A 22430-nucleotide genomic window follows, 5' to 3' on the forward strand; every position below is an offset into this window, starting at 1 on the left:
TGCTCGCTACTGCAATCACTTCCAGGCTTAACATTATACTGCAGAACGTAATTACCATCCCTTAATGCAATTTAACAGTTGGAAACCAGGACGCAGTCCAGTGCCACATGAGTTACATGGGCCACAGTTTTGAACACAACAATAATTCATTTTATTGATGTTGTAACACTGATTAACAAAATTCTGCAAACACTTCTCATCCAAATGGCCCAATGAGGCATTGGGTGCTCCTCCAAGGGACACACTTTACTGTCCACTGGTTTACCTTAACCAGAAAGGTACTTTCGGCCACTGCCTCCTACATGCAGGTAGATTGCCATGTGCATTAACTGCTGTATACAAATAACAGCCGGTATGCAGCCACAGCCATATCCTAGTGAATCATTTTACTCTTTTTCCAGCCAGAATCAGAACTGTTACAAGAGGAATAATAAAAATACAGGGAGAATGCATTTGTTCTCTCCAAAACCAAGTTCTTCAGGAATCAAGTGGGGAGATGATGGGAACGTCAGTTACTTTTCTCCTCCCAGCAACTGTAATTCTCTCTGAGAAAACTGATCTTAAAAATTTTCTTGGGAGTCACTTAAAACCAATCAATGTACTGTCCACACTATTCCTTCCGCTGCAGGTTTCAGAGAGCCTGCGAGTCAGCATTTGCCAAAACAAAACTTCCAGGTTCAGAAGTGTAAAGCGTGTCAGAAGGACTAAGGGAAAAAAGCGCACTCAACTGCTTGGATGGATCAGGCAGAGCAAAGGGGAAGAGCGCTGCTCGAGTTCTCAGCCGACGATGATCATATTGTCCCAACAAACCAGTTGATTAAAAAGAAGTTTGCAGCAACAAGAAGAAAGTACGGGGGGGGGGAAGAAAAAAAAGAAAAAAAGAGGAAAGAAAAAAACCAAAGCCCAACAAGTCGCCTATGGAGGGAAAGCCAGGGGTGCAACTGCCTGCACACCCACAGCCAGGGATTTCAACATGGGGCTGAGGGAGCGCAGGCGGCACTCGGGATCAGCCCCGCCGCGGGCCGGGCCGGCGCTCCCTGCACCCCGGGGCACCGCGGATGCCTCACGCACAGGCGGAGCCTTCCCCTCGCAACCCCCCGGGAGCGGGGCAGGCGCGGAGGCTGCGCGGGCGGCCGCGCCGCTGCGGGGCCCCCCCGGACCCTGCTCCGGCGGCGCGGGGGGGCGGCCCGCGGGGCGCCGCCGGACGCCCCTGCGGCGGGCTCCCCTCCCACCGCCCTCCCCGCCGGGCCTGGAGGGCCGGGAAGCCTGGGGCTGGATTTCCAACCCTCCGCGGCGACTCCCGCCCGGCCCGCGGCGCCTCGGCCCCGCCGCCCGCCCCGGGGCAGACCCGGCACCGCCGGCCCCCGCGCCCTCTTCCCGGCCGGGCTCGGGCGCCCCCCGCACCGACACCCCCGGGGGCCGCCACCTCGCCGCCAGGCACCGGCGAACAAAGGGCCGAGGCCCGCCAGGCGCCCGCGGCCGCGGGGAGCCGCGCTGGCCGCCGCGGAGCGGCCGCCCCCCACCCCACCCCGCCGCCCGCCCGGCTCCCCTCGGCGGCGCCGGGCACACGCTCCCCGGAGGGCTCCGCCGCCGCCGGCCGCCCTCGGCCCCGCTCCCGCCGCCCCGGCGGGGCAGCCCGGACTTTCCCCCTCGCTTCCCTGCCCGCTCCGGGAAGCGCCATATTGATCGCGGGCGCCGCTCCCCGCGCCCCTCACCTTGGCGATCGCCTTCTTGTACCGGGTCACCGCTTGCTGGATCAGGCTGAAAACTTTCATGTTCCCGTCCCCGCAGGGCACGACCACCCGCGTCCTCCCGAAGCACACGGTGACTTTCATCCTGCGCGGCCGGGGGGCTCCCGCGTCCCTCCGGCCCCGCGCAGCCTTCCTCCTCCTCCTCCTCCTCCTCCTCTCCGCCCTCCGCCACGGCCGCCCCCCGGCGGGGCGCGGCGCTCAGCCCTCGGCCGCCGCCGGGCTGCCGCTGCGGGCGCCCTGCCTCCGCGGCCGGCCCGGCGAGGGGAGGGCAGGGCAGGGCAAGGGGGCCGGTGCTGCCTGCCCGGGGGAGCGCGGCCGAGCGGCGAGCCGGGGGCCGCTCACATGCCGCGGCGCTGCCCGCTGCCTGCGGCCACCTGCTCGGCGCCTGCCCCGGCGCGCAGCGGCGGCGGGCGGGGCGGTGGCGGCGCTGCCTCCCCGCTCCGGAGGCGCGGGGCGGTGCAGCGGGGCGGGGGCAGCCGGCCGGCTCCGCGGGGGGCCGGGCAGCGCGGACGGGGCGGGAGGAGTCGCCGGAGGCTGCCGGGGCTCGGCACCCGGCGGCAGCACGACCTGCCCGGCGCTTGGTCGCAGGGGGGCGGGGGGTGCCCGGACCGAGCCTTGGCGGGTGCGGCGGCCTCCGCCTCGCTCTGCCCTGCCGGGGCCCCTGGCCGCGGACCCGGGGCCGAACCGGCAGAAAGAGCCCCGCAAAATCCTCGGCCCTGACCCCCGGTTGGTGCGCTCGGGGGATGGACGGGCACCGCTTGCTGCTCCTTCTCGGGGCGCTGCCTGCTGCCGCTCCTCCTCGAATACGTGAGTACGAGGAAAGCGAGACATTCAACCAGAGAGAATGTGCGCTGGCGGCAACAGCATCTTTCTCCCGGTGTTTGGCGAGGGCCACCGTACGCAGACGAGATCAGACTGTCTTCGTGGTCCTTTGGGTTTCTGCTAACGGAACAGAACCAACACAGAGCGAAAACCGGTGCATCATCACTCACATCAGCACCAGTGCAGTCGCTGAGCAATCTCCTACTCAAAGCCATCAGAAATCAAAGGGTTTTACAGGTATCACTCACATTTCTTCATGGATTTCACTGAGGACCATGGAGTTGCACAGTTCACTGGGCATTCAATGTGGCCTGACAAGGTATTTCTTTTGGGTAGAAATTGTGAAACAATTCAAATTAACTGCAGAGTGAAGGCAGAGTTTGGAGGACGGGAAGGCAGGGGGGGAAAAGCTTTTTTTTTTTCCCCTCCCCTGAGCTTATACACGGTACTGGAGACATGAAGTTCAAGTAAGCTTTGTAGCACACAACATCAACATCCTTCTACTACTACCCAGGGCACCTCAGCACGTGTCCTCTGGTGCTCCCAGCCCGGCAGCTGTCTCAGCTGGCAATCCACTCTTGTTCCCATAGCAATAGTAGTAGCAATTTTAAAAGAACTTCAAACCTGGTGCAAATGGCAAAGCTATCTGCCGTTTAGCAGGTACACAGTTAAGAAGCAGAATTAATGATATTCTTAAAACATCAAAGGTGAAATTATTGCCCAGTTAAGTCAAGGGTAAGGTGAGAATGGCATCCCCAACCCTTTGGATTCTAATTAGCAGTTTCCAGTGAAGAAAATGGAGAAGTCATATTATATTAGTTTGGCCCCATCAGTATCTGGTCCAATTTCACCGAAATCCATAGAATTTTTTCCACTAATTGCAGTTTTGGAAAGCTTTGGGACACTCACAAGATCAAAGATGAAAAAGTCCACCCGTTGACCTACAGATAATGCTAAGCTTAGATGTTAATTTTATTACCACTACCTGCCTGAGTTACCTGAACTAATAATATAGATGAGGATCTGAATTCTGTATGAGAAACAATACATCTGTCTTAAAACAGGAAACAAGCATACCTGCCCTGTTATAATATTTTATCATATCCCCAGTGTTCACTTGTGTGGAATAGAAAGGTAGCATGCAGGAGTTCAGAAGGGTAGAAATAAAATAAAACTGGAGTAAACAGTTTACAGCCCATAACTGAGACAACTGAGCACACTCAACATTTTTATGGCCATAGCTCATCAAATTTATTGTTGGAAAATGTTGAAAATTTCCATTAACTTGCTGTTTCTGTACTTTCTAGGTGATCATAAGAGCTGCTGGAAACATACTGAGAGGATGAAAGAGGTATAAATCCTTGGTTTAATAGATATCACCTGAGAAACTTGCAGAAACAGCTGTAAAAATGTGAAGTCAATAGAAAGTCTTCCAAGACTATCTTTAACAAGCAATTTTACAGTGGCATTGACTTTGTAATGTTCAACATTATACTTCAGTTGTCATTTGCATTTATCTGCTGAAACACAAATGTTGCATATCAGGAACTTTACCACACTGCTATAAAACTTACTATTAGGTACAGTTGCTGGTCGACAGTAATTATTTCACTGTTCAGACACTGCTACAGGTTTTTCATGTTTTTCTGTGATTTAATTCCTGCACTTACTGTCTTTAGCAAGTTTCTTGGCAGTTTTCCCAGCTGTTCTAACAGTCTCCTGGAAAAAAAACATAAAACAGTTTAGAAAGAAATATTGACAGTTTTTCTATTAAATGTGTAAAACGGGAAACAAAGTGAAGTACAAAGAAAACAAGTTTATCCTAGGATCTGATTTAAGGCCAAAACTTAAAGACTCATGCATGAATAGTGATAGCACTAACCTCTGAGATTCACATTTCTTTCACACTAGATTCACACAGGAGTTATACATACCTCATTCTGAAAACATTTTGGATACAATTTAGCAAGTATAGTGTTTGTTGATGTCTTAGAATGAAGAATGAACTTTAACAAATGAAAGTAGCAAGCCTGTGAGATTGTCCAAGATCTAATTATGTAAGGTAAATGAAGTATAAAACATTATTATAAGAGATTATGAGAAAAGGATTATACTAATCAGGAGAAAAATTGGCAAGAGTTGCTAGTTTACAAAAATTACAACTACTTACTATGTGCTTAATGAGAGGACACCATGTTGCAATATGGGTGGCATGTATATAGTTCTGGATGTTGAGCTTTTCTGGGCTAATATACCGTAGACCCTGACAATTCGTTTATTAACCAGTACATTGTTAGAAGATTTCCATGAAGAGGCAATTATCTTTCTGGCAGGAGAGAACCAGATCTTGCATTAATACTCCAGTTCCATTCAAAATGGCCACCAGGTTGAAATCCTCTGCGTAGACACTGCAAACCCGCAAGGAGTGAAAATCTTGCAACCTAATGCAGATTACCAAAAGTCAGTTTTATCCGAATGTTAAAACTATTCAGGCAGTGGAACGTTGCTGATTTCAAGAATTATTCCACAGTTTATCCTGCCTTTGTACTCTAGATGGAAGAATGGTTCTGGAATAATTCTGTATGTGTTCAGGTTTAGTAATCTGTTCATGGCATATAGATATTCCCTGGTCTGAAAAGAAAACACTGATTCAACGTACAGAATGTTTGAAGTTCATGCAATTTTAAATATAGATGTTTCCTTAAGCCAAGTAGAGTTAATTCAGAACTGTGGAAGGACCAGTGTCAAACTGAAGAGCAGTGTTATTCCTCAAAGAACTGAAGTTAAAAAAAAGTTATCAAAATCATATAGAAGTCAAAGTTGAAAAAAAAATTGGGGTAGCTAAGTTATATGAAGCAGACAAAAAAAATTAAACTCTTGCACGTGATATGAGTTCAAAGTGCCATTTGCAAAAATGACTTAGGGAATATGCCAAACACTACTAGGTTTCGATGATTTAAGATACCAACCTGCTGTAACTCTCCTCCTGCTCAGTTAAAGGTAAAGCCTTGTTTTTCATACCTTCAGAAATCTGACTTTTAAAGTTCTAAATCATTTATATTTTACTCTGAGTCTCTAATCTTGGAAAATCAAACATGCCTGTGACTATTTGAGATCTTTCTATGGATAACGTTTTAACTACAGGAGTGGGTTGAATTCTCTGCCGTTATATTTTTGTGATGTTTTCCTACATACTTATGGTACTTCCACAAAGGAGCAAGGCAATGGTTCCTAACACCTTGTTTTATGAATGAGGCAATCATTAAAGCTTATTAAGTAATTGTGGCTAGCTCTGGCCTGGAAAAAAATTGAGGCTGGATAAAAAATTCTTTTCTATGACTTCTCAAAAGAGGCTGGGATTTGGGGAATGACAAGTCCTCGAATCATTAAAAAGTAATTATAGAATCACGCAGGTGTAATGTCAGACTTAGGAGACGCAGATGCACAAAGTTTGGAAAGACAAGAACTTTCTTTGTGGTATAATAGAAGGAAGAAATTGTAGCAAAGAAGAATCCACGATTTTGAGGAAAAGCCTATTGACCTTTCCACGGTTCCAACCTGTACCTCAGGCAGAATCGTTAGAGGTCTAAAAAGTGAAAAACATGACCTATACGGAAGGAATGAAGATACTGCGGGTGTCCAGAGCACAGAAGGGGGCATTGCCAGGGGATACCCGAACACTCTTTGTCTACGCTATGAGTTGTTGTAAGGAAAACATTCACGCAACTATCTTTCCCCAGCCCCAGCTCTCGTACCACATGCTGTATTTATGCAATGGACTGAACAGAATTATATTCACATAGTGATACAGGTAAAGTTCTGAATGTCCCGTACTGCAAACATGTATCTAAGTCAGATGTTGGAGCTGGCCATTCTTTATTTGCCCTTAGGGCCATTGAGAGTCTGCAGCTCTGTGCCTGTAGTGACGAAGAGCCACCACAGGGATTGCGCTGGGAGGAGAATGATCTGCCACCTTCTCCCATGGCCTTCCACTGAAGCTGTTCTGCAGACTCCAGCTGCGCTAGTGTGACCGATGCGTTTGCTTTGGAGATGTGAGCCCAGTTATCCCCAAAGTCCACCATCAGTTATAGTTTCAGCAAGCTTTCCAGAGGAAAGGAAAAGGAAGAAGGGCAATAGTGAATGTCAGCAGCTGAGACCAGAAAATCCCAACAGAATTTCACAGGACAAAGAAAGAGCACTTTTACAGGTTTGGAATTTTATCCCTGACCAATTTCAAAAGGCAGCTCCAGACATTCAGTCATCAGAGCTTCCCAACAACAGCAATCAAATCAAAAAATAATCACAATATTTTTCAGCATGGAAAATACTAGATAATCTAAATAGAGGAGTCATTGCTGCCTATCCCTATAATAATGAACAGAAACATATAAACATATCATTAGTAAAATTAGTTTTTAGCAACTTTTCAATTACCAGCAATTATCATTAAAAACTGTAAAAATAAAGCTGATAAAAATAGTAGAACTTGAGGGATTTATGACTACCACAAGAAATAAAGGTGAATGTGATTAATTTAATGTGATTAACAGAAGACTGAACTACAGGGTACTTGTAGAATAAATTATTTTAAGACCCTAGGATGTTCATTTTAATTTTATCTTAAGGCTTTTAGAAACTTGGTGCTTTCCTAAAAATATCAGAGGTTACTTATCTTTTCAGTCTTCATCTACAAAAGCTACTTGGAGACATTTTGTCTCTGCTGAGAATTTATTGGATGTTTTTATTCTCCTTTCCTTCTTTCTGCCCATCCAGAAGTTTGCTCTTTGCTTTTCTTCCAGCCTTTCAGTTATTGATGAAGTTCCTGGCACAGATTTCCAAACTCTGAAACAGCATACAGGATTCCAGTGACCAAAAAGGCTTGTGGAGTCTTTTCACTGACTTCTGTGGGCTTTAGATCAGGCCCTAGGGCCTTATCTACCCTACTGAAATAATGAATAAACAATATCAACACAGAGCTACAGTACTGGGCTCTGTTTGTCAAGTACTTGCCAGAGCTGGAACTAATTCAGATACTGTCAGAGGAACCCATTTGCTGAAGAGAAGCTATGCCAAATTATTTGCCACAATCAGGTTTTATCTATTGATGAGCATTCCTGAAAAAATACCTTCCTGTGACATGAAGAGGAACACCCACAGGGTATGTTAGTCAAAAGGCCTAACAAAACATGATAGTGCATATATTCCACCATACCAATTATTCATGTGGTTTATAAACGTATTAAGAATATATTTCTCAGCTGGTGTTCCTCTTTAGGGATCCCTGTTTAATTTCTCACCCTGTTCTCATCCTTGTTAGGCTGAAAGGGAATGGGATAGTGATGCAGCTTCCAATAACAAGTTACTTGACGATTGCAGGAAAATATCGATAAAGCATGAAGGGAAATACATAATTTCCTCAGCTTCTCCCTGTGTCGATGGTAACAGGGGAGATTGCATGGGGTAAGGATATTGCACCAGAGTCTTTCCAATTTGCAGAGGAACTTAGAGGTGTATAAATACAGACATGCACCTGGAACACATTCATCCCTGGTACACATGGAGTTAAATGCACTCCTGCTACTCATGCTGAAAACACACGCTGTCTGTCACTCCTTTATAAATATTTGCTCCCAAGCAAAGTCCCATACCACCTGCAAAACGCCTTTTCTGGCGCACAGGCCAGTAGACAAGTGTCAAAGCATGAAGGGCCAGCAGGGAATGAATTACACGATTCCTTGCAGGGAGTGTGACCAGGATACACACGGTCACCTTCACTACTCTGCAAAACTATTCTGACAACTTCCAAAAAATTCCGGATACACGCTATGACCAGACTTGAGTACTTCTGAGCATCTGTAGCTCCCTTTGAAGAGGAAAGGGGCAAAAGCAGACAGCTGAAATTTGGACATTGCTTTTAAGATTGTTCTTGACTTACTTAGAGAAGATGAAATAAGAAAAAAATAATCAGAGAGAGGTGACACATGATCTGTTTCACTCCTTGCTTTCTCCCATGTTCCTTTATGAACCTCAAAATCTTCTTTCTTCTCCTCCTCTCTTTACTTTATTCTCTTTTCCATACCCAGTCCCACTTCTCCTTTCATCTCACATCCTTTTATTGCCTTCCCTTCCTCTTGACTTCCTTAAAATCCATTTGCAGATGCTGAAATCAGTGAAAAGAAGACTCAAATGAAATAGGAGAATCCCCATGAGCTAAAATATATGACAGATTGTCACATACTGCCAGTAATCTGTTTTATTCAAGACTGAAAACATGATGACAGTAAATGAGTAAGTTTTCCAAAATTCAGTGCAGTGTTTTACAACATAAGGATGTTTTAATTCTTCACAGAAGAAGCCAAACAGCTTAAGTTGGTCTGCAAAGATTTAAAATCTGTAATTGAAACCGAGTTGTCTTCTCCAATACAAAGCCGACTAGCCTTGGCACAGGTAGGACATCAAGTCCATTGAAGTGCAACAGGCAAGAAGAGCTGAAATCAGTGGCAACAAAATCACTTGATAAGATCACCTTTTGTTTTTTAATCTGTTGTTGACTACGCCAATGCATGGACTACAGCACACCGCAGGAGCGTCTCTGTGGAGAGCAGCAGCAGAGCAGCTTGAGAGCCACTGCCAAAAAAAGTGTTCACTCAGGTCTCATCTTGTTTCACTGAGCAAAAAGACATCCTCTACACAGGCCCTTCAGCGACTGACATTCCAGGACCCAAGGAAACACTTAGCAGCATATTTTAAAAGCAGGATTTCTTACACATTAAAATTACAGAATGGTCTTCTTCAGGACCATACCTGAGCACAGGTCCTGCTGCCTTCTGCAGGAGCTGTGCGTTTAGATTTGAGAGAAGAATTTAGAGCAGATTAACTCACGCACCCAAACCAAAACAGATAGATCAGACAGGCAAGATTATCTCTACCGATCTTCCTGCTGCCAGGGAATTACCAACTCAGGAGCCTTCTAATTTGCCAAAAGTTCACGCTGTGGCTCCACTGTAATCCAGCTGACACTGCAGTTACATCCATCATGACATCTGTTCTGGGATTTCAGTGTATCCCAGGTTTAATAGCTATTCCCTCACATGGAGGTAAATGTGCATTATATATCGCTCAGTAATATTTTCTACACTTTATTTTCTCTTTTGGAAAAAAAAAAACGGACAAAAAACCGCCACTTCTTACTAATAAGTTTTTCAGAATTAAATTATATGGCAAGTTGATGAGTTTAAGTGCAGTGAATCACTAGTACAGGATATTGTTTAATACAGAAAGAGAGTGGAAATAAAACATGGAATATTGGTATGCATGTGCGTTATAACTGAAGAAACTATAACCACTTTCAAGGAATGAAAAATTGGCTGTCTTTCCAACACCACAGAAATTACAAATGCACAACCTCACTTGAAATCCAGGGAAGCTGACAAAGACTTTAATTACAGATAGGCTGTTGCAAGAGTTCAATAATTAAAATCTACCAGGGTCAAACAACTATTTTCTATAAGGGAAAACAATTTCTTGCTAACCTGTTAAACTGATAACATAGTAGATAGAGGTGATTCATTTGGCACATGGTTTTGCAAATGCATTATCTTCCTTGCAAGATTTATCAATACACTGCTGAAGTTTTCTGATTTTTTTTCTTACAGAATTCAATACCTACTCCAGCTCACAGCTCAAAATGAGAGTGCACTGAATGCTGCTTTCTCTATACTTTTTCCACCTGAAAAAGATTTTAAAGTCTAAAACTATTGAGCAGTGGACAGAGTCCATGTTTTCCAGCTCTTACTGTTGCGAAGTACATTAAAGCTGGAGACAGTTTACTCTGCTCAGGGGTTTTCTCCACCTCGCTCCTGGAGGTTGCTGACCTCATGTCGCAAATGGCCAGATGACACACTCTGAATCACTGCAGTTTAGATCACGGTGTCCGAAGGCAACCTGAAATGACCAACGTACTTCAAAATACTGGCCTATAAACCGTAGCAGTTCAAGAGCTGCTTTTTCGTGTTGCCGAGTTGTCCTTGTCCATGGCAGGACAGACAGCGGTCGCTGGTTACAGCTTTGGGCTGCCTGTTTTGTGAGTGACCCTCCTGTCTGTGAGGGCTGTCTGGTTTTGTTTTCCGAGATTAATAGCTTTGATATTTAGCCCTGCTCATTTCAGTGGTACGGGGAGCCATTACACAGACTCTGTTCGGGCTGGAGCTTTCCACACAACTTTCAGCTGCATGGTTCGGGCAAAAGAGAAGGTGTTAAAAATGCCTGAGAGTCATCTATCCAAATTTTCTGAAACACTAGATTCTCACCACCTACCATCTGTAGATCTCAGCCTGGTTTAGATATAGTAGGAATTTTTAGCATATTTTGTTAATGTATTCTTGACCTCTGCCTTTGCCTATTCTCTGAGGTTTCCTCTATTTTTTGCTGAGTGAATGATTGTAACAAAAAATTTGGACAATTTCATATCTTTTTTTCTATTAGCAATGTTCTGTAAGGGGCTTAAATGTTTTTACAATGTACTCATTCAAGGAAAGGACTATCTCTGCATGTTTTCACACACTGAGACCCTTACCTGTGCTTGGAGCACCTAGGAGGTATCAAAAAATTGGCAAAGCATTTATGATACAGATTTACCACATAATTTGATATTTTTAAACAAAAAAATTGAACTGAATACACTTAGCTCAGTCACATAAGTTTTAAAATTCACAGCAAACTGGTTAATTTGAATGCCTGTATATGCACATGGGCAAAATCATAAGGGTAAGATAGCCAATGTGACTGCTCATGCATTATGTATGAGTTGCGTTATGTATGAGCCTCAGGTTGCTCCAGGGGAGGTTTAGATTTGATATTAGGAAAAATTTTTTCACTGAAAGGGTTATCAAGCATTAGAACAGGCTGCCCAGGGAAGTGGTCAAGTCACCATCCCTGGAGGTGTAGATGTGACACCTAGGGACGTGGTTTAGTGGGACTTGGCAGTGGTAGGTTTACAGTTGGACTAGATGATCTTAAAAGTCTTTTCCAACCTAAATGATTCTATGATTCTATGTGATTTATGTCAGTACTTAACCTCCTAATATTTGCTTTGAATTATATGCCTACCGCGAGGCCCACTGCTCGGCCAGTATCATTTTTGCAGCCTAGTAAATAAACAGCCTCAGCAGAAAGCTGTGTGCAGGGAGGGATTTTTTCTGAGAAATTTCAGTTTGACCTCATCCTCTCCATCTTAGTCCAGACTTTTGTACTGATGCACCTAGTTTTCAGACAAGAAACAGCCACCATGTGTAGGTCTCGCCCTTCTGTACTTCCAGGCACTCTGTTTTGCACAGAGCAATTACCTGACCTTGTGCTTCTCTTGTGGTGACTGCGACTTTGGATTCCTGCAGTTCATCATAAAAATGTTTTATATATTCTGCCCATCTTTACAGGACAGCTTCGTATTTATAGCATCTTCTTGCATTCTTAATTCTCATACAATGAATACACTTCCTTGCTTTTTTTAGTGTCTCAAGCTTTTAGGATATGATGACTTTTTCTAACTTTTCTAGTTGCATGTTTCTCTGTTTCATCAGATCTTAATTTCCTCTATTCCCTTTGACTTTTTTTCAGATTTTCTGAATTGCTTATGTAATATTGATATTCCTTTCTTTTTCTATTTTTGCGTTTCCTCTTTGCGTATACTGAGCCATGATATCTTCAATAATTCACAGCTGCTTACTAAAAAAATCTTTTCATCCTAGTGCAAAGACAAACACATGCCCAACTAAGGGATGTGAGAGCTCTGTATGTAAAGCCCTTGAAGGAGCTTCTTTTTGCTAATGTTGCCTCTCTGTCTTCCCATCCCTACCATGATTTCTCTTTCTGTTCATCTTCTTTAACGCAGCCTTTTTCTCCTCTGGCAGTTTTCTCCTCTCAAAATGTTTCTTGCAACTAATCACCGGAGCTGAGAAATAACCATCCCTGCAGCAAGCCACAGTCCCCCTTGGTCTCAGATTTCTTCAGCCACTAAAGAAAAGGTAAAGCTCCCCTTTAATCACAGTGCCCGCAGAAGGGACACAAAACCGAATATCCAAATGCATGGGTTGAGCGAGGGCTTTCCCTGAGGCTGCACAGGTGGGAGCAGGCAGGATTTGACCCTTGTCTCTGTAAATACTGAAGGATAAACTTGGCTGCAGTTGTCAGCATCATCATGAGACTTTTTCTCACCAGCGCTGGTGGAACTAATTGTAAAGCACTGTCTTAGTGCGTGGGAGGCTGGAGGTAATTTTAGTGATGGTGAAAGGTGCCAGACTTATCAGACATGGAAGATGTTGCTCTAGATTTCGCTTGTGTAGTGCTTTATACCTACGCTAACTCACTGTAAAACAACATTGCTGGTTTGACTGGGGAGTTTTGATTTAATAATCGTTAGCGCGCTTGTTTTACAGCACTAATGACTAGGCAAAGTTTTCTCTTCACAGAACAGGTACTGTATAGGCAGAAGGATTAACAGCGTCATTTTGCTGGTGTCTGCCTATTCTGCTGTGGAGTCAGCACTTCCATGTATGCAAAATTATTCAATATATCTTTGGTACCGCAACGAAGCAAATTAACAAGCTTTCTTATGCATCAAACCAGGGAAGCCATTAATTTCTTATTGGAGAGCACTGCACAAACACACTCAGCTCTGAACAGTCCTGTGCTGTACTTCCTCGGAGACAAATAAATACACATTTTTTAGTATTTATGGACTCTGGAAATGCTTAGGAAAAAATGCATATTGTGTTATCTTACTAACCAGACACGTGACAGTTATTTAAAACTTGGCTTGCCCCACAATATTTTAACAATTGTAGTGAAATCCTACAACAAATACATGAAATGCAGTATTTTTTTATTTCATTGAACTCTGTGGACTTTATTCAAGGGCAGAAGGAGAATATATTGTTATTGTGCTCTGGAGCTTCCACTGGTCAAACAACAACGCCCAGTCGTTGGCTCTATTTGGGATTGTCAGTCAAAGCTTTCCTTATGTGAAATATAAGACATTTCAGAGCTACTGGTTTCATCAGTCATAGCAGACGACGTTGGTGGTCATTTTCGGTAAAGGTATGCCCAGGACAAAGCCTTCAGTCCAACACCCTTGGCTTATAAGAGAGCTTGAACAGTGATATAACATTTCCAGCTGAGCTTTAGTGTCTACAGTGGAACGGAATGGATCCGTTGTGAGCCTGATCGGCCTTCACGCTGCAGGAAAATTTGGCTCACTGTCACCAAGTCATGAGGCTCGGGCTCAGGCTCATATTCATATTTGAATATCTGCTCTGCCTACCGAGGAGTAACTAACAGATCCAGGCAGTCCTGCCCTCCCTGGGGGCAGACCTTCCTCTGGAGTCCAGCGCTTTGTTCCCAGAGCTGCCTAATCCCGTCCACGCTTCCAACTTCCACCACCGCAGACTTTCTCAACAGTCATTTTATAGAAGCTTTTCTCTGTTTTATTCTCACCTGATGATGAAAGAGACCTTGTAAAGCACAGCTCTCCTTGAGAAAATACCGCAGAACGCCTCCCTGCCCAAAATCCCAATCTATTATCTCAAGTATCTCCTTTTTCTCCTGCAATCCAGAGAACAACAGTGATCCCTGAGGCTGACAGGACCAGTTTTCTTCTTCCTCTTGATGTCTGTATCTTTGGCCAAAGCTCTTCTGTCAAAAGCAACATGAACACAGATTTTGGTCTCCCCTTGTATCTCCTACCTGCCTGCTCCCACCTCTCCCTGGCACTGGGATGATTTCCCATCTGACCATGTTAACATCTGTAATCAAGTGGGCTGAATACGAAGAGGAGCTGCAACTCCACTTTGTGACCAGCAGCTTCCATTACGTATGTCACCACCCAAAACAGAGACCTGTATAAAAGTATTAGTTTCCTTAGTATTATTTTGCGATGTCTGATGTGTCTAACAGAGGGATGGGAAGTTCATGAAGCTGAGAGAACAAGCGACAGAAGAACATAAAAATGTATGACCCTGAGAAAAAGCCTCACAAATAGTCTTGAGTGAGCCTGAAATAGGATTTAGATCTGAGAAACTGCTGCTGCTTAAGATCTACCCTATACTAATGGAAAACAAGGCTTTGATTATAAATAAACAGGACTGTACCACAGACACACCTGATTTCGTCACCAGTTTCTCATCAGACCGTGGAATAACCCACAGCACTGAACTTGACTGTTCATGTCAACCAGAAGAGTCCAGCAAGTTTAAAATATAGATAACTCTGCAAATAGTAAATATCCTAAGCAGTAACCTGAATTCAGGCAGCTTTCAGGTTAGTTTAAAAGACAAGTAACTACTTCACTCAGCCCATTTTTGGATCCAAGCAGAGCTGGCAGAAGAGAAAAAAAACCTCAGCTCTGGAAGCCAAGGGCAAAGAAACAATGCGGGGAACAAAATGAAAGTTACCTTGCGAATGGCAAGTTTCGGCTTGCATCTAACTGCAGTAATAAGAAAGCAAAGTGATTCACTCTGGCAAAGTTTTCCAGCTTGAGGAGCTTGAAATAATACGACCGCCCACCACAACCGCTGCCTGCGAGTGAGCTCAGAGGGGGGCCGGGGGCCGCCAGAGAGTGTCGAGGCGATACAGGGAAGGTGGAAATGGAAAGTTCATTTTCAGCAAAGTAGAGATAAATGGCAGCCTGCTGGGGCGGAGGGAAGAGAAGTAGCAGCAACAGTATTGCAGTCTTGTAAAAACAAAATTGAGTAATGATGATTTGTTCTGTGAAAGAAAAACCGTTCTGTTCTTTCACAGTGGCTGGGAGATGGACGTTCGTGCGTGCCACGTAGCGCTGCGCCTTGGAGGAATTGCCAGGTCACCGTATAAAGTCTTTGTTTTGTGAACTGTTGAGAGAAGGTATATTTTAGAGATGGGTAAGAAGGGTCGAGTGACTACCTGTGGCAGGCTAGTCACAGAGGGGAAAAAAGGAAACCCCAAAACAATATTGATTTACTGCCTGAGTGTGGTTAATATTTATCTAGATGTTCAAACTGGATATCAGGTTGCAGCTTATAAAAAGTTGGCCAATCATAGCAAGATTTTTCAACCAAACTGTTAACATTTTTCAAGTACAGACATGCTGATACAACTTAAAAGAAAAGCTACAAAATAGCAGGTCTCATTATTGTCACTTAAATAAAACCTCCAAGACAGTTAATTATGAGTATGTACTTCTAACTTTGTCAAAATATATGTAATAGACAATAAATTTAATTTTCTCAACCTATATTTAAGTGGCCACGCTAACCTTTTTTTTTTATTATTAGCCCCAAATCTCTTATCACCAAAATTGTACTTTGTCCCCAGGCATTTTCCTCATTTCTTTCTCTTCTGTAATTCAATGACCACAAAATTACATGAGCTTAACTACAGAAAGATTAATTTTAGGTTGTAACTGTTTCATCTTGCTTGGGCGTTTCTCTTTGTGGACCATCTGTGCTTGATAGTGTGATACCCACAGTTCATTTACCTTTCTTAAGGGTAACTTATGTTTAGTGGTTTCAATCCTTTTCAGTATGTAGACCTCCAAAAAAAGTATCAATGGGTCTTTTGACCCTTCCATAAAAATTTGAAGCCTATTGACAATAAGTGGCTTTTTTTACTTGCTACTTCTTAGTGGGAGCACCTCAGAGGTCCATGGACGACAAACTTAAAGCTACTGAAAGCCCCTGTAACTTGCACAGACTTACTCCACCTGTTCTGCTAATGAGCCTGACTTTAACCTTGTACTAATGAACAATACTAAAGCTGTGGGCAATGCATGAACTGCATATATATACTGCATGGGACACATGTGAAATGCATAGGCTATGTGAAATATGAGCTAATAAAAATGGTATATAGGCTCTTGTATAATGAAGAAATGCCAAGATCTACGGCTGCATCCGAAACTGAGATTTCTAGCTCCTTCCTTCCTGTAGATCTGTAGGAAGAACTGACCATGTTTGGGCCTAATAATTCAGCAAGAATCTTTTTACAGCCTGGGTGTACGAAACTTGACTGCAGCATGGTAGGACAAGCTCGGGGAAGTGAGTCCTCCTCCTTCCGCAGCCTGCCTAACCCTCCGGCCCTGAGCAAGGGTTTTCCCCAAGGGTTGTTCATCCCAAGGAAGAGGGAGCTCAGATTAAGCCGCACCCACAGATATTGGGTGAGCAGCCTCATTTCAAAAAAAAGGTTTGAAAAACTTATACTTCGAAAGATCCTGGTCAGTGGCAGGGAAGATCTTCTCCTCTGATGGCATTCCTCTCTGGTTTGTCTTTATAAGTTTAGGCAGCTCTCCGCTGGTACAGCTGCTGCCGGAGCCCTGCCAGAGGAGCCATAATTTCTTAATAGCCTCCACCAATGAGCTGTCGTGTTAACAAAACAGAAGATGAGAAAATGTAGTTGTAGAGCAGGCAGATGTAACCTGAGGCTAAGGAGGCAGCCGCTCGTAGCACCTTCTCTAACATGGCCCCAGAGGACACCTGGAACTGGCGTGCCCAGGAGCAGGTGGGATGTGACCCTCCCTTCTGAAACCACCGAGTTTCTGTTCACCTACTTAGACATCTAAAGCCTCGACCAAGCTCCAGCTGTGCGCCGAGGCCAGCCAAGGCAGAAAAACAAACCCAGGGGATTTCATGTGTCCCATTCACTTCTGAAGAGGGGACCCGACAGTAATACATCGACAAGCCAAGCCATCGGCGATTCAAGATGATCAAGAGCAGTGACATTTCCACATTTTCAGAGCTCTCAACAAACATAGCTAATTAAGTCTTGCATCATCACTGCAATTAAACACAAGTAAGTATTCATCTCCCCTTTTGACAGAGGAGGAAGCTGGAGTCTGGGGCGTATTTAGGGCCACAGAGTGAGTCACTGGCAGAACCAGAGCTATATTTTAAGCGCTGTAAGCTCCAAGATCACTGCCTTTTCATTTAAGTTGTTAGACTGAAAAATGCCTCCTTCTCAGTGTGAATTAAAGGGAAGACAGAGAATACTCTTCCATTATCAGTGAGAACAGGATAACCTTCTCCACAGTGGGATACCAACCATCAAAGTATTGTGGCTAATTTGCAGTACACGGAACCTCTCTCATTGGGGGGGACTATTGAGGTAGGAGAAATGAGAAGAGGTGATAGGGAGGCCCCGGGTCTCTTGGGCATGGCTGGCACATGAGATAGGGAGGGTTCGTAAAGTGCCCTGCTTTCATCCCAGTCCTTACCGTAGCTGCCTCCCGCTCCACAGACATTAGTGCCTATGGGCTCCGATCAAGATTAGCAGCCCTCCTGCACCGGGAGCCTTCCAAACTCCGGGGAAACAGCTCCTATCCCATAAGTGTTACAAGAAGACACCGCAGGTGGGTGAAAAAGAGAACTGTAGAAATAAGCCATCAATGAAATCAGCCTCTTTCAAGTCTGTATTTAAACATAAAAAAAAAAATCCCATTTCCAAATATAATATCCACACACAATTTCATTCAAATTTATCAAATTTATGTCATAATGAGGATTCAGAATAATCTAATGTACATATAATTATCTACGGACAAAGAAGTAGGCGTGTGCATGGGCGTCTGAAGGCAATGACTTCTTAAAGCGAGTGTTGCCTAAACTAACCTGCCTCAACTTGTTATAACGCTTTTCCACAGCATAACAGTGGGCCAGTTTGCTGGGCGTAGCAAAAGCGGAGAGTCAAAGTCAGAGATTGGAAAAGTGGTGTGAGTATCACTTTTACATCACTCTAATCTCGAGGTTATTTTCTGAATTGTCTTTTCCCTTTGTTCTCTGGGAGTGTCTTGCAGTGCTATAAACCCCAAAGGTGCTCGGGAGCAGCACCCTGGGAGGGCATCTCCCCTGAGCGGCTCCGAGTAGCTCTGCTCCCTCTCCCGCACCGGGTCAGGAGCAGCAGGTAGCAAAGGATCAACAGCACCCGAGAGCCAAATTCCTACAGGACATCCTTCCCAGAGATGAGATTTCCAGAACCAAATGAATCAGCTTTGTGGAAAAATAGATTAGTTATATTGTATTAGAGGAAATGGTTTAATGTATGTGTTGAGTGATATCGCTGCAGATAAATTCTGCCCTCTTTATCCTTTTTTGCCTGGGTAAATAAACAGTACATAGGAAATTCTAAAAAAGTGGTCATCACGATAATTAGCTGGCCATATCATAAGTTTGCATTTACTTTAATAAAGTAATAAAAATGTATGCGACTACCATAAATAAATAGCACAGATAAATGTACATGCTGACAGTTATTCATGTTTCTGTATTTAAAATTCATATCTAAACTGAGCATCTTTCTTATCGGCTGAATTTCATCAATAGCTGTGATGTAGTACGTTTTCTTCACCGAAAACCTCCAAGTGTTATTAGTTCTAAACTGGCTAATTCAGAACTAACTCAGGGTGAAATTCTGTTCCCAGCAGCAATATCTCAAAATCTGTATTGCAGTCAGAACACTTGTTTACCAGGTTAATACCAGGAACCTGCAAGCAGAGGATGGCCCAAGCTACAAGATAACAATGCATATCAACAACTAGGTTCAAATGCAATAAAGAATAAAATAATATTCCATGGTCAAAAAGCACCTTTGACGACCCACTTTTATTCATTATTGTGTTGCACACATCCTTTCTGTAATATTTAAATAGCACTTTTATGTTGGATTCTCGTCGTCCTCCAATCCACACAGTTTGCTCATTCCTCATTTTTTTCCTCGTAAGCAATTTGGAAATATACTGCTGTAACAAGCAAGACTAAGCCAATACATATGTATAAGAACATAAAACCAGCCATACTGTGTCAAGAACCAATATCCATCTAGCTCACTATCGTAACTCCAGAACTAGCAGCAGATGTTTTTGGGAAAGACTACAGAAGAGAGAGTATTTTTAGTGTGAATCTCCACATGGTATTTCTTCCCAGCTCCCAGCACCACATTAAATATTTATCTGACTGATGTGATATTACATATTTCCATGTTTCCAGATCTCCCAGTGCTAGAGGATAAAAAGGACCTTCTAGTGCAGAGTAAAACCTTCAGGCTGTTCTGAATTAGCCCATCCGCTGTCATGCTAATCACCAAACTCGGTGTTGTTGGATTCATTTTCTTTAGTCCATCAAAGCAACCTGATTAAGGGTCTGGATTAGCGTTAATAAAACACTGGGAATACCGTAGAAAAAAGATCCTCGGGGCACAGTCACAGTTACTGCATTACTTATCCATGCAAACCTCACAGCTGACACTGGACATAGACATCTCGTACCAAGTATCAGCCCAGTGACCTTCTGCTCCAGGGCCCAGGAGGTGAAATCCTTGGCTGGTTTTTTATTCAGTCCTTTGACGAAGTTTGTGTTTATGTCTCAGAGCGCTAAAGTTTAGCCTGTGGAGATAAGGGTGTCTCTCATTCAAGAAAATACTGTCAATCTCATCGAGGAAAACAAGTACAGGAACGGGCCAGTTTGTAACCATGTGGTTGTTTGTGATGGCACATTTCTAGGAACGCAGTGGCTTACTGCAGGTCACGGTAATTAAAAGAGCTACAGTAAAGTGCGATTACAATTCAAACTTTCCAGGCCCTTTGGTTTTCTTTGTAGGAGCAACGCTGTCAGCTAACAGCCAGCAGCATGGCGCGAGCGGGCGAGGGGGTGGCAGCCTCACTGCCACCAGACGCTGTGACAAATGCTCGGCGTTACCAGAACAGCTGCCTCAGAGCAGGGCTCAGCTCCCAGGGCGAGGGGGACACCCCGTGCCCCCTCCTTCGCCCCCGCGGCTCCAGCTGGCACCTGGCTGCTTAACTCCTCTTCCTCCCCGCAGCTGTTATCTCTCCATGGAGCCCAAGTCTCTGGCTCTGGCTGCTGCCCTTGCCTCCCCTGATTTTATTCAAAAGCCTTCGTGGCAGGCGATGCAGCTGCATGCTGTTGCCTGCCCACCCGGAGCCACTCTCACCCTTCACACCACCTCCCCGGAGAGGTGTCCCCCAGGACCCCGCGATGCTCCCGCAGCGTCCCCTCCGCAGGGTGGGGTTGAGGGACGTCTCTGGCTCCACATGGAGGGGCCGGAGCCTTGCTGGAGCTGATCCCAGCCTCTGCCCATCCGCTTTCCTGAGCCATTTCAGAAAAAAGCTGAAGGGCTTAAATTCTAGTGAACCTAACCCTATCTCCCACCATGTCAAATTTGTTTTTCTTGTAACTTTTTTTATATTTTATTACTTTATTTCTTCCTATTACTCTGTGAAAAAGTTTGACATCAATGAGATCTTTAAACCTTAGAGATTTACTACAAACTTACTACAAAGATTTACTTTTTCAACATCATTTAGCTGTTTTGGAACTTAAAATTTGAATTTTGCTGTGATTGGATATGATTGTGAGGAACTGCCTTCCTATTCCATGAAAAAAGATACTGAAATTACCTCACTGACTAGAGAAATGAAAGCATGAAATGAAGCAGCTCTTGTCTCCTGAGCTGTCTCTGTCTAAACTTTTATAACACTGCGCACACGTTATAAAGCCTCTGGTAGACCCTTGCCGAACATAAATGACTTGTTGCATATAGAAGTTTTAAAACCAGACTGAAACTAAACCTCTTCTGAATCTACTGGCAAGTTCTACCTCTGTGGGGATTTGTTTCTGAAGGAGGATGCTGTGCGTACACCTTTCTTGTTACAGCCGGTCAGCTGGTTTCTTTAGCCAGCTGGGTTTTCTTTTTTACTGTTCCTCATGTATCGTTGGCTTCTCTACTGCCTCTTTTCCATGACAGCAAACAGACTTTCTTAAAAAGCATTTCTCCTTTGCAAGTTTTTAATATCAGGAAAAGATTTCCATCATACTTTCAATATGGGCTCCCCATCTCACCTTGAGTCTTTTTAAAAGATCATTTTTCCCCTCTGTCTTATACACTAAGACTTAATTTCTCCTCTGTCACTATTATTTGTCAGTCTTACTGCACTGTTTCCTGTAAATCGTACTCTGATGAGCTTCTAAGACAAACAGTGCAAGAAAAACAAAAATATTCCTTCATCCTTAGATTTTCTGTGTTCCTCCTTTTTATTATTACTTTTCTTATCTTTCCCATAAAGTCGCATGTTTTGCCTCCTGTTTTTGCTATGCAGCCACGCACTTCCAAAATGGACCAAGACATCGTGCATCCGTTTCACAGCCGCACAGCAGAGAGCTGCTGCTGGCACCTGATCAAATGCACGGCGGAGTCCTTAGGCGTCAAGAGAGACAATCTTTTGCTGTTTTTCCAGCAAAAGACTCCTTTGAATTGGGCAGGATTGTGTCTTTATGATATTCCTGTGTACTTATGACCCGTAGCAACAGCTGACACTGGAAGGAATATCTGGAGTGGATTAACAAGCCCCAGCACTACTTGCTTATAAGCAACACAAATAGCTTCGGTGGATGCTGCGTCAGCCCGGGTGCGGAGCTGCGGGGACCCAGCCGCTGACAGGGGGGTTGCCAAAGATGCTTTCTGCCCCCCAGCTCCCCTCTGCCCAGAGCCAGCTCTTCAACGCCGTAAGCAAAGGGGACTGCGTGGCAGGGGAAGGTATTGCCTGAGGGACTCAGCTAGGAGGGTTTGGGGTTGCACGTGTTCTCAGCTGTATCTTTTCTGCTAAACACAGAGTGCCTGGTGATCATTGACAAAAAAAATTTCTCTGGAACTCCTTAAAAAAATCCCATCTTTTTGTTAATACTGTGAAGGTTTAAAGAAACCTGACTGACACAGAGCACGGGCAGTATAGCAGTCTTCTTGCAGGATAAAAACAAGAAGATGCTAAGTTTCTCTTAGGAACAAACTAGCCAAAATGAGAAAAACTGTTACCTCAGGCAGGTG

At 44.4% G+C, this 22430-nt stretch overlaps 1 protein-coding gene across 8 annotated transcripts in view; it reads right to left on the reverse strand.

The window, feature by feature from the left end:
- The window catches only part of PARD3 (par-3 family cell polarity regulator), a 470848-nt gene extending 468943 nt beyond the window's left edge, over positions 1–1905 (reverse strand). For 5 of the 8 annotated variants that reach the window (XM_075144058.1, XM_075144059.1, XM_075144057.1 and 2 more), the window contains exon 1: positions 1716–1905. In XM_075144058.1, the coding sequence (XP_075000159.1) occupies positions 1716–1835 (120 nt within the window). In that variant the 5' untranslated portion in view covers positions 1836–1905. The remainder of the gene's footprint in view (positions 1–1715) is intronic. The other 3 variants (XM_075144054.1, XM_075144053.1, XM_075144052.1) reach the window with 1 other exon arrangement.
- Between the last annotated feature and the right edge of the window lie 20525 nt (positions 1906–22430).

This window comes from Calonectris borealis, chromosome 2, assembly GCF_964195595.1.
Source record: "Calonectris borealis chromosome 2, bCalBor7.hap1.2, whole genome shotgun sequence".
NCBI classification, from domain to species: domain Eukaryota; kingdom Metazoa; phylum Chordata; class Aves; order Procellariiformes; family Procellariidae; genus Calonectris; species Calonectris borealis.